The sequence below is a fragment of the Myiozetetes cayanensis genome, unplaced genomic scaffold (assembly GCF_022539395.1).
Source record: "Myiozetetes cayanensis isolate MyiCay16 unplaced genomic scaffold, myiCay2020 scf9, whole genome shotgun sequence".
NCBI classification, from domain to species: Eukaryota; Metazoa; Chordata; class Aves; order Passeriformes; family Tyrannidae; genus Myiozetetes; species Myiozetetes cayanensis.
The window spans coordinates 27,234,682-27,249,834 of NW_026088185.1; the positions used below are offsets into that span (position 1 = coordinate 27,234,682).

The following is a 15,153-nucleotide window of genomic DNA, read 5'->3' on the forward strand; positions in this document are numbered from 1 at the left end:
GCGGGGTGGGCGGGGCCTGCGGGCCCGGCGGTGTGAGGGATGCTCGGTGCGGGCGGCGGCGGCGGCCCCGGGGCCCGCCATGGTGTGAGGCGCTGCCGCGATGAACGGAGCGGTCCCGTCGCTCTACGACCCCAAGGCGCGGGTGCTGAACCTGGGAGAGAGCTTCGAGAAGCAGCCGCGCTGCGCCTTCCACACCGTTCGCTGTGAGTGCTGGGGCAGCCCCTCAGGGGACCGGGGAGGGGGCCCGGCTGTTTGTCCCCGCAGTGCCCTGAGGGGCAGGGGTGGCCGCGGCCTGGCCTGGCCTTGCCGGCCCGGTGGCTGCCCTCATCCCTTGGTTCTGGGGTGCAGCCGGGAGCTGAGCGCCATGCGGTGCTGCTCCGAGGTTTCGGGATCGGTGCGGTGCAGTTTTTAGTCGGTGCTGGAGCACGAACGGCCATTGTATGGCTGAGCTGCCCCTCGCCACCCTCTGGGCACTGACTTCGCTTTCCATGCCTTGTCCATAGTGTCTCCCTGCGGTTCTGCTGGAAGCCGAGCTGAGCTGAAGCTCTGGCTCAGCCCTCTTCCCTTGCGCCGAGTTTTCAGAAGTTCCGTACAATTCAGCAATCAAAGGTTACAGGCAGGCAGCGTTAATCACGGAGCCAGTGCACCCTCCCTGAGTACATAATTACTATCTAGAGAGGTGTGTGCTCAAAGATTCTGAGGGTAGCTAGGAAACAAATGCTCTCAGGATTATAGTCCTGGTAATTTAGGACTGCTGCTTCTGGTTTTGTTGTCTGGTTATTTATAGACTGATCCCCAAGATTCAGTCCCGCGTGTGTTCTCTGGAGAGTGTCCTGTGTGAGAGAGGGGCAATGTGCTCCTTGTGAGCAAAGGGAACGGCATTTAGGGAGGATTGTCTGTGACTGTGGAAGTGGAGGTGAGGGGGGGGAAAGCTATAAATGGATTTAAACAAATGCTGCAGCTTGAAATTTGCCCTAATTTTAAAGAGGACTAACCACCACATCTGGTACCTCCTACCCCTACAGTTTCTTGCTGACTCTTGTAATTTGATGATTTGTTCTGAAATCTGTTTTGAAATCTCTCTTCCTTTCCAACAAATGAGACATAGAAACTGGCACGTTCACCAGTTCTATCAAAAGCACATGCAGAAATATCCTTGGACACCTGACTTTTATGTTAACAAAAAAAAAGGGAGGACAACAGCTGGTTAGAAGTTAAGATCGGAAGTATCAGTACCTTAATTTTCTCAGGTATTAACAGTCCAGTGGCCGTGTACTAAATAAAGCAAACATCCTCTGATTTGATGAGAAACTTTGCAACTGCTTAGCGATTGTCCCTGTGAGGCGACACGTGGGGGTTTGCCCTGCAGAAGGTTAGCAGGGGCTGTTACCTGCGTGCCAGCTCCGAGCCTCCTGCTGCGCGCAGGGTCCTGCCCGCCAGCTCCTGCAGCCTGGTTTTCCTGCCCGGCTGGTGTGCAGGCTGGAGCCGCGCTTCCCAGCTGCGGTCTGTGCCGCCTGGCCCGTGGCTGCAGGCCGAGCTGTGGAACTGGGAAGCTCCCCAGCCGCGGGAGTGCCGCCGCCGGTGACCAGCAGCGCCAGACGGGGCAGGTTGCGAGGCGAGGAGCGTGTGCCGAGCCACGGGCGGGGAGCGGGGAGCCGGCTGGCGGGGGCCCTCCTCGCCTCGGTCCGTGTGCGGGGCAGGGCACCGGCATCCCGGGGTGCGACACCGGCCCTGCGGTGCCTGGAGCCGCGGGTTCAACCCCACAGATGTTACCACACGCCTCGTAGAGCTTCTTGTTGCCACCCCGTCTCCCTAGATCAGCGCAGGCAGCCTTTTGACTGTAGCCCTTCCCAATTCATTTGTGGTGGAAATAATACTTTGTAGATAATGGTATGTAACAGAGCTGCCGTGCTGAGGCAGAGCTGCTTGTTTTCCATGTCTCACGTTTTTGAAAAGGATCGGAAATGGATACCTTCTTCTCTTTAAAACTTACTTTAACCAATACTTTAGATGTTGAAAAAGACAAAGGGAAGCTAATGTTAAATTAGGAAGTAATTTCACTTGTGACAAAAATAACTATACTGAAACTCCAAGTTTTGGCCAGCTTCTGACATACATGTTGTAATAAAGTCAGAAATGGATATTGAGGATTGATATTGTTCTTTGCATTGTCAGTCACTTTTCTACATCTCCCATGTTTGGGATCAACATTTTCAAGAACTATTTATTGATTCTTCTGAAAATAATTATGTGAGGATTTATCCTTTGAAATATGTCACAGCTTGTTCAGCTTCTTTATCCATTAAAACATAATATCATTTGCCTAATTTTAACCAAAAGGTTTTAACACTTATACTGAATCTTGAGAAAAGCAGCTTGACTTTGAATTGTACTGACTTATGGAACAATCTGCTCAGGGGAGGAGGCTCAGGGGAATAGTAGGTGATACACCAGCAAAAAAAGGCTTTAACTTAAAAGGCTTTAACTCCAACTGCAATTAAATGGTGTCTACATTTATAAGATGCCTGAGAAGCCTGTAAATAATCCCATCTTGTTTTTATATTTAGATGACTTTAAGCCTGCATCTATCGATATGTCCTGTGAAGGAGACCTTGAAGTTGGCAAAGGTGAACAGGTGACAATAACGCTGCCAAATATTGAGGTGAGTGGGGTGGCTGAGGAATGGTGGGCCTAAGGGAGTGATTTATTTTGTTGTCATAAGTATATATCCTGAAAATGGAAGGGTATAAAGTTTCAGTGCCGTTTCAGAGCTGCCTGTGTGATTTTCAGAGTAGAAAAACAATTGCTCTGGGAATGTAAGACTACAGAAGACCCAAAGGTTAAGCAGCTGCACTGTAACTTTAAGTGTATTGGCCACATTGGAAATATGCTGTCGGATGACCCAAAGCGTTGCGTACTCAGAAAAGCTTCGTGTGTGTGTTGGCAGTGCAAGTTTCCCCTTGGTATTTATTGCTCTAGTGCAGTTCTAAAGCAGGAAAGACTGGAAAGGGAAAATTTACTACCTGCCATGCTTTACTGCTCTGCTGATATGGGAACTGAAACCCCTTTTGGTGAAAGGAGTCCTACAGGGAGCCTGCTCTCCTTGGGAAATAAGCATTTAATCAGTTTCAAACTAAGCCGAGTGAAATCCCATTCCAGTCAAATACCGCCTGCTTTTGGACGTGGCTACTGTGAATCTAATTTAAATGAACCAGTAACAGTTTTATAGGCTAGAAATGATCTCTTGTAGTGAACTTACCATGACTGATGGATTGCTGTTTCTAAGAAGAAAGACTTACTGGACTTCTGATTTAATAGGGCTCAACTCCACCAGTGACTGTATTCAAGGGCTCAAAGAAGCCTTACCTAAAAGAATGTATCTTAATTATCAACCATGACACTGGAGAATGTCGCCTAGAGAAACTTAGTAGCAACATCACTGTGAAAAAAACCAGGTGGGTGATTTACAAGAGAAACAATTGTGCTTTAATCACTGTGAAAATCGATTTGTTAATGGGCCTAAATTGAGAGAACTACCCATTACTATTTTTAGCAAAACATAATTTTAGAAAGTACCTGGCCTTGTTCAAAGGAGTGAAAAGCCTGCTCTCTCAGCACACTGACTTCACAGCTTTCGAATCTTGACTGCAAAAGAAATGGGAATTTGTTTTTTTGTTAACCAAAACCTGTTACATTATTGAGAGAAATAGTAACTGTTTTCTGATGAGTTTGGAGGGAGAAATAAAATCAGTAGTTTGCCTGCTGTCTTCTGACTTGTAAATTAGGAAATAATAAAAAAAGATAAATTCTGTGACAGGCTTCAGTAATTTCAATGGCTTGTTTTTCTCATACCAAGATTTTTTTTTTTTTTTTTCCTGCTGCTGAGTCCATATAAATAACTTCCAGCAGAATATTATTAAGTGATCCTGGGCAGCCAGGTATAAAAACAAATCAACTGATAAAGTGTTATAAAGTTATTAGCACTGTATCAAAAAATGTTGGGGTAAACCAAATTTTAACACATTTATAAACAATATTATGCCAGTATAATAACTTACCTAAGAATCCAATTATAGTATTTAGAAAGGAATGAGAAATATTTCCCTTGTACCATATCCCCTGTATTCTGCCTTTTTCCTTGCATCTTGTCTTCTAGCAATTAGAAATCTTTTCCTTTTACACACAGAGCTGAAGGAAGCAGTAAAGTCCAGTCTCGCATTGAGCAGCAACAGCAGCAAATGCGAAATGCAACCAAGGTTCCAAACAACGTTAAAAACTCTCCATCAAAAGAAAAAATGTTTCCATCTTCTCCTATGGATGATATTGAACGAGGTAAGCTCCACTGGCACATGAGTTTCAGAAACTTTGCTCTTCATGAGCAATTAGTATTTAAGAGCCTGGGGTTTTGCTTGTTTGTTTGGTTTTGGTTTGGTTTGGGTTTTGTTCATTTGTTTTTTAATTTGAGGTTAAATACATTAGAAATTGATCATGTAAGCGCTTTACTCTGATATGGAAATGACCACTCTGTTTCAAGTGCATAACAAAGCAGCATTTGTAACTTGCTAAGGCAAAAAACCAGTGAACCATTAGGGTTAATAATGCCAAGGGTCCCACTGCTCCCTCCTTGTCTCTATCTTCCACTGCCACTTTAATCAAGTATGTGGTTGTATCGTGGCACTGGAACCAACTGAGTCACTTCCAGTTTGCTGCTGCTCCTTTTTCTTTCTGTGCACTCAGCAAACACAGGTTACAGTGCTTTACAACTCAAAATACACTTTAAATTACCAGATAGAACCTTGTGAAAGATGAGGCTCCAATGAAAAAGACAGCTAAAACCCTGCATAAATCAACCCTTGAGCAGTTCTATGTGCTGTTTTCTTGAGAGACTCTGGTTTGGTGTGACACTCATATTTCACTTAATAGGAGGCCTTATTTCCTTTTGGAGGACAAGGATGATGGCAGGTGGTAATTACTTGCTACAGAAATGCTGACAGGTGGCAGTTTCATTGACTGGAACTGACATCTGCCTCCCAAGTTGTTTTGAATTCCTTTAAACAGATTTTTTTTTAGATATATCATTATGAAGATGGTTTTTGTTTCCATTTTGGTCTTAAGCTCTGACCAGAAATCTATATTGCAGAACAGTACCAGAATACATCTGTGGCTGCAAAGGGGAAGGAGTATTTAAGCTCATGGAATGAAATTATGCTTTTTCTTGGTGGTCTGTTGCTTTGGGGGGAGTGGTGGTGGCAAAGCCATGCAGGTCAGCAAAGTGGCTGCCAACATGTATCAAACTCTTGTGTAGTGCCAGTCCAATTTTGAGTACTACTAAAAATGCAGAAAAATAGACAACTTGGGGTGATAGGGACCTTTTCAAGTCATCTAGTCCATCCTTCTGTCCTAAAATCAGATTTCTGATGTAATTTTCAACCTGTTCTTAAAGCCTTCTACTGATAGATCCTGTGTAGTCTCTGGCAAGCCATTCCAGGGCTTTGCTCTTGTTACTGCTCAGGTTTTTCCCCATAAATAGTGTGACAGCAAGCCCATTACTACTTCCATATTTATCATGCAGGTACAGAACATCTGCTTTTGAGCAGTCCTCCATGGAACTCAGGAGCTCAGAAGCTGCTCTGTCTTTCCCATTCTTTATCCAAAATGATGTTTCAATCTTTCCTTAGAAGTTGTGTTTTCTAGATCTCTGATTTGTTGTCACTTTCCTTTAGCTTTTTAATAAGGATTCAAAAAGCCTGCTGAGGTGTAGTGCCTAACACATTTTCTATTTCAGCTGAGGTTCTAGCAGTGCTGAGTTGAGCAAGGAGGCTGTTTTACAGGCACTGTTCATCTTTATACACAAAGACCAAATAGTATCATGTCCAAAGTGTCACAAGACCAAATAGTATCAAGTCCTTTCCGCAACAGCACAGCCTGGTAGAGCAGTGCGTAGAGATCACTGTAACTCACAGACTCTTCAAAAGTGCTGTCTACTTAATCATTCTTCATCCCATGGTTGTGTAACTGACTGTTCCTGCTTAAGTATGCTACCTGGAACTTGTTACTAACTTTGTTTTCTGGGGTGGGGGAAAGATCACTCTGCCTTTATCCTCTGTTATCCTCTAGTACAAGTACAGTCCTTCCTTCACTGGTTAAAAATACTTACTTTAAATTCTGTCTGCTTAAATTACATCAAAATTCAAGGCAGAGGTCTTATTCCTCAGCCTTTGGTATTAGCCATTCACTTGAAACTTTTTTACATATTAGACAGTGCTGAGGAGAAAGTGGAATTAAACACTTAGGACTTGGGTGGTCTCTTTCAGTTAGGTTACAGCTCCAGATGGGTGGTAGATCATGTTCTCTTATACATATTCTTAGTAACAGAAGGGGGTTTAGGTGCTTCCATATTTGTTTTCTTTCTGTTCCCCTCCTTGTGTTTGAGGCAGCCAGTGTGGTCTTCTGTTGTTTCTGTTCTTCCTTGGCATTGGGTTAGTTTATCCCCGTAGCCATAGCTACACTATTTCAGGTGCCATTTTTCCAGAACTCCATTTTCTTTAGACTGGCCTTTGATAAGACTGGCCTAAGTATCTTTCTTTTTGACCAGCGATTGATAACTCAGAGTTGGAAGGCTTCATGGAAGTTCGTGTTGAAGATGAAACTTTTTTGTTTTCCTCTCCCTTCTTCTCTTGATTAAGCTCTTCGCTGTCTTATGTCTTGGTGACTTTTGTCTTCAACCTGTCCTGGACTGGGTAAATTTGAAGTGAGATGAGCCACTCCTACTTGCTTTTTGTATCTACTCTATCAAAGCTGTTCCTGGAGTATTCCAAGTGCTTGTAAGACCATCTGAACAATTGCCTGGATAGTTACAAATCTTGTATAGTGATGAACTTCTGTACACTGCATAACTCCTCAAGTCCTCCATCTACCAGGATTCAGTGCTCTGTTTCAGGCTTCTCTCAGCACTCATATTTTGCTCAATTATTACATATACCCTTCTGCAAAGATTAATGCCCTCTGTATGCTGGACTTAGCTACTATATATCAAAAATGCATACTGTGCAGCATGATCCACACCTCCACATCTATAAGGAGAACAAGGATTTGCCTCAATCTTCCTAACATAAACCATGGATGGTTCTTTTGGACGTTCTTCATGCTTAACTTGATTCTGAGCAAAATGTCACATGGTCCAAACAAATGTATTGACTGTAATGCTCAACTGCTGGGAGGCATTTTGGGTGCAGCTGCTGACATCTTGCAGCTAACTATCTGCGTGATTGTAACTGCAGTTTTTAGTTGGTGAAAGGCATCTTTGGGGTTGCTAAAGAAAATGTGGAAGACTTGCTAGTTGCGGAAATTAAAGGCTATGTGGGAATGCAGTACCCCGTGGAATGTGGGGTTAAGCATTTGGGTTCACAGTCACCCTTGTTCTAGTGCTTAGATTGAAAGGGAGAAAATGCCCGAGCTATGAGAGAAGAAAACCACATGAGAGGCTGGATGTTGCCTGTGCCCTTTTCTTTGTTCTGGAGAGTTTTGGTGGGTTTGGTTTGGGTTTTGCTCAAGTCACTGCAGTGTGTTTACCTGATGTCTGTTGATTTTTTTTTTTTCCTTTATTTTTTTCTTTCCTCCTTATATTTCAATTTTGATGACTGTTAACTGAGAAACAAATCATATTGTTTGCAGAGCTAAAAGCAGAAGCCAGTATCATGGACCAGCTGAGTAGCTCTGACAGTTCATCTGACTCTAAAAGTTCTTCATCCTCTTCATCAAGTAGTGAAAATAGTTCTAGTGATTCTGAAGATGAGGAAATGAAGCCCTCTCTTCCTATGTCAATGCCGTATTTGCAGCCCCAGCCTACTGTGTCTGCCATACCACAACAGGCTGTTCCTGACAAAGATGCCAGTCATAACAGATCCCAAGAGAGCAGTGGTCATATGATGAATACACTACGTAAGTACAAAGGCTGTTCTTTTCTTAGTGCACAATTCCAGACATCAAGATTCTGAAAGGAAACCATATTGTTTTTAAGTATGTCTCTGTTATAATTAAAACTGTGGGAAGTGATGCTAGGGTTTGATTGTTCAGCAGCAGGCTGAATTAGACAGTGGGCTGGAAGGTTCGTGGTCCCCAGAGATATTAAATTAAAGCTGATGCAGTTGAAAATATTTCCTAAACTCTTCTGGCTCCCCTCCAGTTGTATACGTTATGACTGGAGAACAGTAATTTTGTGTTGAAAATACTTGAACTAACAAGGCACTCCCAAAACATATGCTTATAATTTCTTGGGTAGAACTATCAGAAAGATACTATGGCCACAATACTGTGAATTACAGAAGAGATGGTGTATTCTTACATATGTCAGTTACTATTATTCACGGCTGTGTTCCACTGGACAGCACGGTAAAACTGTCCTTTGCATGGAAGGACAGAGGCAGTTTTCTTTCAGGAGATATTATCTTATTCCACCCATTCAGGCAACTACAGATTTAATTTGAAGAGTAGCTCTGATGTTCCAGAGTGGTTGCTGCACAGCCTGGAATTGAGTGGTCAGCATATTCCAAAAAGGAGAGTTTGGAAAACTCTCACATAAAAAAATCCTACTAGGTAGAGAATCTTAAGTTCACTACCTAAATGGCAGAAATATTCAGACACAGAAGGGAGTATTCACCTATGGTGACTCTTCTGAAATGATTACACTTTTAATTAGGTGCTTAGCTGCTGGCTCTTGGTTTGAAGAGATTCCCATCAACCCTGGTTTGCAGCCTAAGACCTTTAAGGTTTATCATTTATATGTAAACTTGTTATATTGAAATTTTAGACTCTGGCAGATCTACTTTTATTTCAGCCCTGAATGGATAACATGAACAGGGTTGTTTGGTTTTGTTTGTTTGTTGGGTTTTGTGTGTGTGTTTTGTTTTGGTTTTTTTTCCTTTTTTTTTTTGGTTAGTATTTAAATACTTAAATAACCTGCATAGATATTTAATTATGTACTGCATTACCAGATAAGATCAGACTGAAAAGTCCTGTGACTTCATGTGCAAAGGACTAAATGCTGCTTTCATTTTGCTGTCACTGCAGAGAACAATATCTTCATGTTTACAATTTGCACAACTTTAGGGTGCCATTTATTTCAACCCTTATTCACAAATGCCATTTCCCATTCTCCATGCTTTAAATAAAACTGTTATGAAAACTCTGTCCCCAGTGATAGAATCCCAGCTGGCAAAGCTTCCAGTGAGAAATACATTTACAAGTACAGGTGGCCAAGTCCACCAGTTCCAGCAGTCATAAGTGAGAAAATGCTGCTTGAAACATGACAACATCAAAACTGTTACAGGGGAAGTTGGTGGCTTGGTGGTGCTTGAGAACCACGTTGAGAGGTAGAACCTCTCTGGCTGTCACCTCAAGCCTCTGAGCTCACCCAGCTCTTGAGCTTAATGCCATTTCCTTTGTTATGGCTACAGATCTGGTAGGGCTTAACACAATTCCACCCCCAGCTTCCAGTGCAGTTAACACTTACAAGACACTTCAACTAGGTAAAGATCAAAATAGATACTTCCAAGGAGAATGCTTTTCTCTAGCTCCCTTGCTGAGGGAATTTGGCAGGAGAGCGAAACCTGGAGAAACTAAATGGATATCACATTGTTCTGGTTTGAGTGGCAAGAGTTCTCAGCTGGGGTTCTGTACAGTCATTTCTTCCATCTCAAATAATGTTCTGCAGAAGTAAAATATTGAATCAACAAATGTCAGCATAAGCTGTTTGCCTGTCTAATCTTGTTTTAAGGTTTGCCTGCTTATGTCTGTGACTAGTCTTTGTGCACCTCTGTAGAGTCAGGGCCATACTGGGTAATTAGTGAAGTTTTCCTCTGACTTGCTGTGCACAGGCAGAAGGCTGGGGGAAGGCTTAGAGAGCAGAGTTTCATCTGGCATGTAGAAATTATACAGCTGAGGCTTTGTGGAACTTGGAAAACGGAGGAGGTGGTGTCTAGAGCATGGTAACCGAATACTTCTGTCTGATACACAAATCTACCTCTTCAGGAATCTGGGGATCGAGACTGCCCCTCACCCCCAAAATACTGCTCCTTCCCCTGTCTACCTTCAGAAGCTGGTTGTGGAGGCTCAGGACTTGCCTCATAACAAAGTTTGTAAATGGTGGCACTAATGAATCTGTTCTTCATGAATATTTGATCATATGTTGCTTTATGTCTACTTTTTGTTTAAACAAGGGTTATGTTAAACAAAGTAACTTTCCAAAGAAAACCCAGCATAGATGGCCTATTTTGGGGCCTTGAGTTATGTACAGAAGTATTCAGCACAACTTCACCTCTTTTTATCCTTGGTGCTGGTACAATAAATAATTTTCCCTTGTGTTAGTTTGGTATTGGTGTGACCACTAAGATCAGTGACACACGGATCACTCCTATGAGTTTCCCTGTCCCCTACAACTAGTAAGAATTCACTTGAATATATTATATTCCAATTTAAAAGCATAGGAAATATTGTAATTTTCAGTGCAATCTATTTCCCCAATTAATATTGCTAATAAGCAACTGGCACTATGCAAACTGAATTCAACTGTTTTTCCCCTTTTCACTGCCATAAGCACAACAGAGTTTCTTCGGAGTCCTCATTAAATGAGCTTTCTACCTTTGCACCAAATCCATCTGAAATTTGTCAGCTCTAGACTCTTTTATTTTGCCATCTCTCTGAAGGTGTTTTTTCGAGGTAGGGTTATAAAAATGGGGCAGAAAGTTTACCCTGAAGTAAATCCTAACATATTATTTCTGCCTCTGGAACTTGGAGTTCTTGCTTTCCCATCTGCTGGTTTTCACAAGCACTGATATTTTTGGCTGGTGTTACAAGGTTTATGTAATTTCTATTAACTATGTTGAAATAACTTTTGAAGGCTGCAGAAACACTATTTGGAAAGTTATCTTCTTGTTCACACTCCCTGTCCTCTCCTAAAGTAGGTAGTGCATAACAGGGCTGGGATTTCTAAGAATACACTGTAATTCTCCTCTGAGTGATATATGCATGAGTTTAATTTACCAGTACCATTCTCTATCTTGAAGTACTATTTTCTAGGATATTATATTGTTCTGAATAGTTATTGACAAATAACTTGATTTTGTTCTTTCTAAATTGATTTTTTAAATTTATCTTAAAATTATACAGCTGTAAATTTTGTCTCTATAGAGAGATGGAAACAAAATAATTGTCTGCAGTAGTACTTTAAAGATTGCTGGAAAGAGCCATCTTCACTATTCTTTTCTTATATAAAGTGTTTTTGTTTTGTTGCAGAGAAACATGTACCACTTTCTAAGCTTTAGTGATGACATAGTGGAAAACAAAGGAAGGCTGAATGCAGCCATGTTAAAGACTCCAGTGTTCTGGCAGAAATTATATGCCTGAGAACAAAAGATCCAATCTGAGTGTCTTGTGGGGTTTACCCCCTTGAGGTTACTTTTTCACCCATCTGCAAAAGGGATCTGTGGAGGGTGCTGCAGCTGAGGAAAGGGCAAGTGCAAAGAGTGTGCCAACTCAGTCTTCTCACTTTCAGTGATTTTTGCTTTGTTTTTTAGGCCATTTCTGCACAACCTGAGATGAATTCCTTTTTTTTTTTTTTTCTCTCTCTTTTCTTCTTTTGTAATGGTTGTTTGGCAAGGGAGGTGTGAGTAAAAGCATACTTGTTGGCACAGACTCTTAAAAACGTGTGGGAAGTTGCTAGATACGATGTAGATTGTGTATAGCATGCTGCTGTATTTTTTGTGAGTTATCTGTCATCCTGGGAAGATTCCCTCTTTTCCACCCCCGAGCTTATGGACATCCATGGCAAGCACAACATAGTCTTTCTTCTTACTTCCTCATTTTGAAAAGTACATATATATAGTCACCAAATTAAAGTGCTGTGTAAAATTCTTTTGATGTTTTGTTTCTTCACTTGTTCCAAAACCAGTTTGAAATAGTAGGTCACTGATACATCTTTAAATGGTATGTCAAAGAGCTTCTTGATTGAGACACCACTCTGTTTTCAAGCACAGCCGAGTAGCATTCAGATGTGTTTCAAAAAAACCCAACAACTTGTTTTTCACAAAACTGCATTCACCAGCAGTTTTCCCACTTATGAAGCATGAAAATGTGGGTGGCAGAGATAGCTAGGTGTTGTCTTTTGTGATCTGGTGATATTAAATAAATGCACTTGTGCAAATAAGCTAATGGCTTCCTTGTCAAGATTTTAAAATTGTAGAAAAGGGATCTCTCTGAAGTTCTGTCACTGGGGAATTTGGTTCTACGTCTATTTATTATCTCATCATGGAATAGTTTGGGTTAGAAGGAACCTTTAAAGATTGTCTGGTCCAGTCTCCCTGACTTGTTTAGTATTAGCTTTTGTAAGCTTTTTTAATTGGGAAAGGGAATATCTTGAAAGAAGAAAATTATTTCCTTGAAAATGACTAATTCGATGACTCTCTCTTCTAGGAAATGACTTGCAGCTGAGTGAATCTGGAAGCGATAGTGATGACTGAACAACTTTCTGGCCTTAAATGTATCACCTTTTTTTGCTAAATATGTCTTAGCATCTGTTTTGCACTAAGATTAGATTACCAGAGACTGGAATGAATGTCCTCAATTTTGATAATAGACATCCTAATTTTCTACTGATACATCATGTCTATGATAGAGCAGCATTGATATCCTGTCAGTGCTATGGTTATGTGTTTATCTTTCAAATTACTGTATTTACAGTAAAATTGTGTATGATCTGATTTTGATTATTTTTGCCTCAGCCACCTGTTTTACTTGAAACTGATTTGTAACAGCTAGTTACTTTATATAAATAGCTATGGAATGGAGAAATTTCTGATATTTATGGAGGGAAGTTTCCTTCCTATCATTTAAATGCTGATCTGACAACTTTGATTTGGACGGAGTGAAAGGGAGAACAACTAAATGAGGTCTGCTGTGTCAGCTACACTTTTTGTTCAGTTCACAGTTCATACCTTTAAGGAAACTGCTGAATAATGTGGTCCACTGGTGCAGTTACAGTTTACAATTGTTCAACACATTGCTGAATTCTTAATTTCATTGTATTATGGGACTTTATATTTCTGAGCCTCAAGATTCCTAAAGGAACTTGTCTATTCTCTGCCTTTTTTACGTAACTTGAATAGGCTGGTCTTTTTACAACCTTTTTGTATCTAAATTTAGGTAACTGCAGAGACAGCAAAGAATTTCCTTCATTTGATTCTGTAACGGAAATCAGAAAATTTCTTTGTAAAAGTATAAAAGTAATTTAATAAAGCAAATATTTATCATTTTCATGTGTCAGAATGTTTTTACTGGTTAAGAACTCCACTTTCTACCTAAAGTAGTCATGCCAGTGAAGAGGTCAGGCAAAGAAATAAAGCAGTGAAATGGTAGCTAATATGGACTCCCCACCCTGTCTGCGAGACCCAAGTGTTTGTTGCTTTTGCTGCAGTGAGATGAGCTTAGTAAGAGCTCACCAAAAGTTTATGGTGGTGTAAGTGTACTGATGAATGTTTGTTACAGATGACATCCAAGTGCCACTGGGAAGTGATACTGCATTAGACAAGAAAAGGTCTTATTTTTCCCTGATTTGAAATTACACTTCAAGATCTGAAGAACTGTGTGTCAGAGTCCAAGTTTCGTCCTGTAATTTACTACTGAAGAGTTTTGTAACTAACAGTAGGAAATGTCTGTAGGGTGAGTTCTGAAGAGATAAATCTGTTCAGTCTTGCACAGAAGTCTCCTTTGCTGGCTGGCAGTGATTGGGTCACAGCTCTGTGTCTAAACTGAGAGGACTGAATCCCATATGTAAGCCTGAATGCGCAGACATGAAAAAAATGCCCACTCAGGAAATGTATACAATAGATGGTACTAGAGCAGCATATTCTCTGAACTGTGCTCTGAGTATCAGCCCAATGAAATATAGAAATTAAATGAAATACAGGAAATGCTGCTTTCCAGTGCTTTCATACCTCATGCTCTGTACCCCAGACTATGGTGCTGGTCCATGCTCTGCAGCGGGTCACAGCCTGCTGGTCTTCTGGCTTCCTGAAGTTGGCATCATTAGGAGCAAAACATCCTTGTGTTTATGCTCAAAGGAAAAGCTCGAGTTAATAGCCATGGGTGAACAGGTCTTTGAGGAGAGAAGGCCTAATGCTCAATCTTGAGGAAGGCTGCTGTGGAATAACCCCTGTAAGAGAAAGTGTCTTGAGTTTTTTGATGGGTCATACTGTTGGTGTGGGAACACCCACAGAGCACCTGGTTCTTGGCACGTGCTGCTGTTAAGGTCTGCCAGGGTGATGTGAGGGGCCCAGATATTGCAGGTATCCTTAGCACTAAGGAGCAGCCCTGTGTGCTAAATAAAGGGAAGCATGATAATGCAGTGTCCTGAGCTGAAATGCCCTCTTTTTGCCTTAGCCTTGACCCCAGTGGTTCATTTGCATGAAAGCCTTGCCTTAGGTAAATGCTAAATTCCAATTCCAGCCAGAATGCTGATTTTTTTTGAATAATTGTGTTCAGGGTGTATGGGAGTGAGCAGATGTGTGGAGTGAGGGCCAGGCCAGGGTCTAAATCATGCAGAGTGTGTGTACACATGGATTACAATCACTCTTTTAGCAATATAACCGCTGAGTGCAATCTACCTGTGTCTGTGAGTAGCTGGACTCACATGGATACAGGTGCTTAAATATAGCTCTGGGACTAAATCAGATTGCCAAGTTCCTGGGTCTCAGGACTGTAACTAAGCCTGTGCTATCTTTAGGAATTGTTCTTTGGGTTGAAAGCTTTCTAGGATGGGAAGAGCATTGTCTAAGCTTTTGTATAGTATGTAGTACGAGTGGTTAGTGGCCAGTCAGGCCCTACTCAACATAAATAATTGTGTGATCTAGGTGGATATATTTTGTCAAATGCACTGTTGTGGTAATTCAGGAAAGGTTCCCTTTAAATATCACGACAGAAGATAAGATTCTGTAGCAGGGTTCTTGGGGAGATAAGAGGAAAAAGATAACATACAAATACATGAAGGAAAAAAGCTCTGCATGCCATTTCCAGCCCCAGTGTATGTGATCTGGCCCACCCTATCCATGTACCTGTGGAATATTGGCAGGTGATCTAAAGAGCTTGCTTGGCCAGTTGTCA

The 15,153-nt window shown here is 41.5% G+C and overlaps 1 protein-coding gene across 1 annotated transcript; it reads left to right on the forward strand.

Annotated features, from left to right (window-relative positions):
* The first annotated feature begins 23 nt into the window (after positions 1 to 23).
* On the forward strand, positions 24 to 13,306 carry EAF2 (ELL associated factor 2). The gene is made up of 6 exons (XM_050340238.1): positions 24 to 203; positions 2,568 to 2,662; positions 3,319 to 3,455; positions 4,187 to 4,332; positions 7,675 to 7,941; positions 12,469 to 13,306. The coding sequence occupies exons 1-6, from the start codon at positions 101 to 103 to the stop codon at positions 12,513 to 12,515; spliced, it is 795 nt and encodes a 264-aa protein (XP_050196195.1). The 5' UTR covers positions 24 to 100; the 3' UTR covers positions 12,516 to 13,306.
* Positions 13,307 to 15,153: the final 1,847 nt, after the last annotated feature.

Excerpts from the sequence above, each read along its gene's own strand:
- EAF2 (XM_050340238.1), top strand. The coding sequence starts at position 101 with ATGAACGGAGCGGTCCCGTCGCTCTACGACCCCAAGGCGCGGGTGCTG. Across the intron at positions 2,663-3,318 it reads TAACGCTGCCAAATATTGAG|GGCTCAACTCCACCAGTGAC; the intron begins GTGAGTGGGGTG and ends CTGATTTAATAG. Across the intron at positions 7,942-12,468 it reads TCATATGATGAATACACTAC|GAAATGACTTGCAGCTGAGT; the intron begins GTAAGTACAAAG and ends TCTCTCTTCTAG.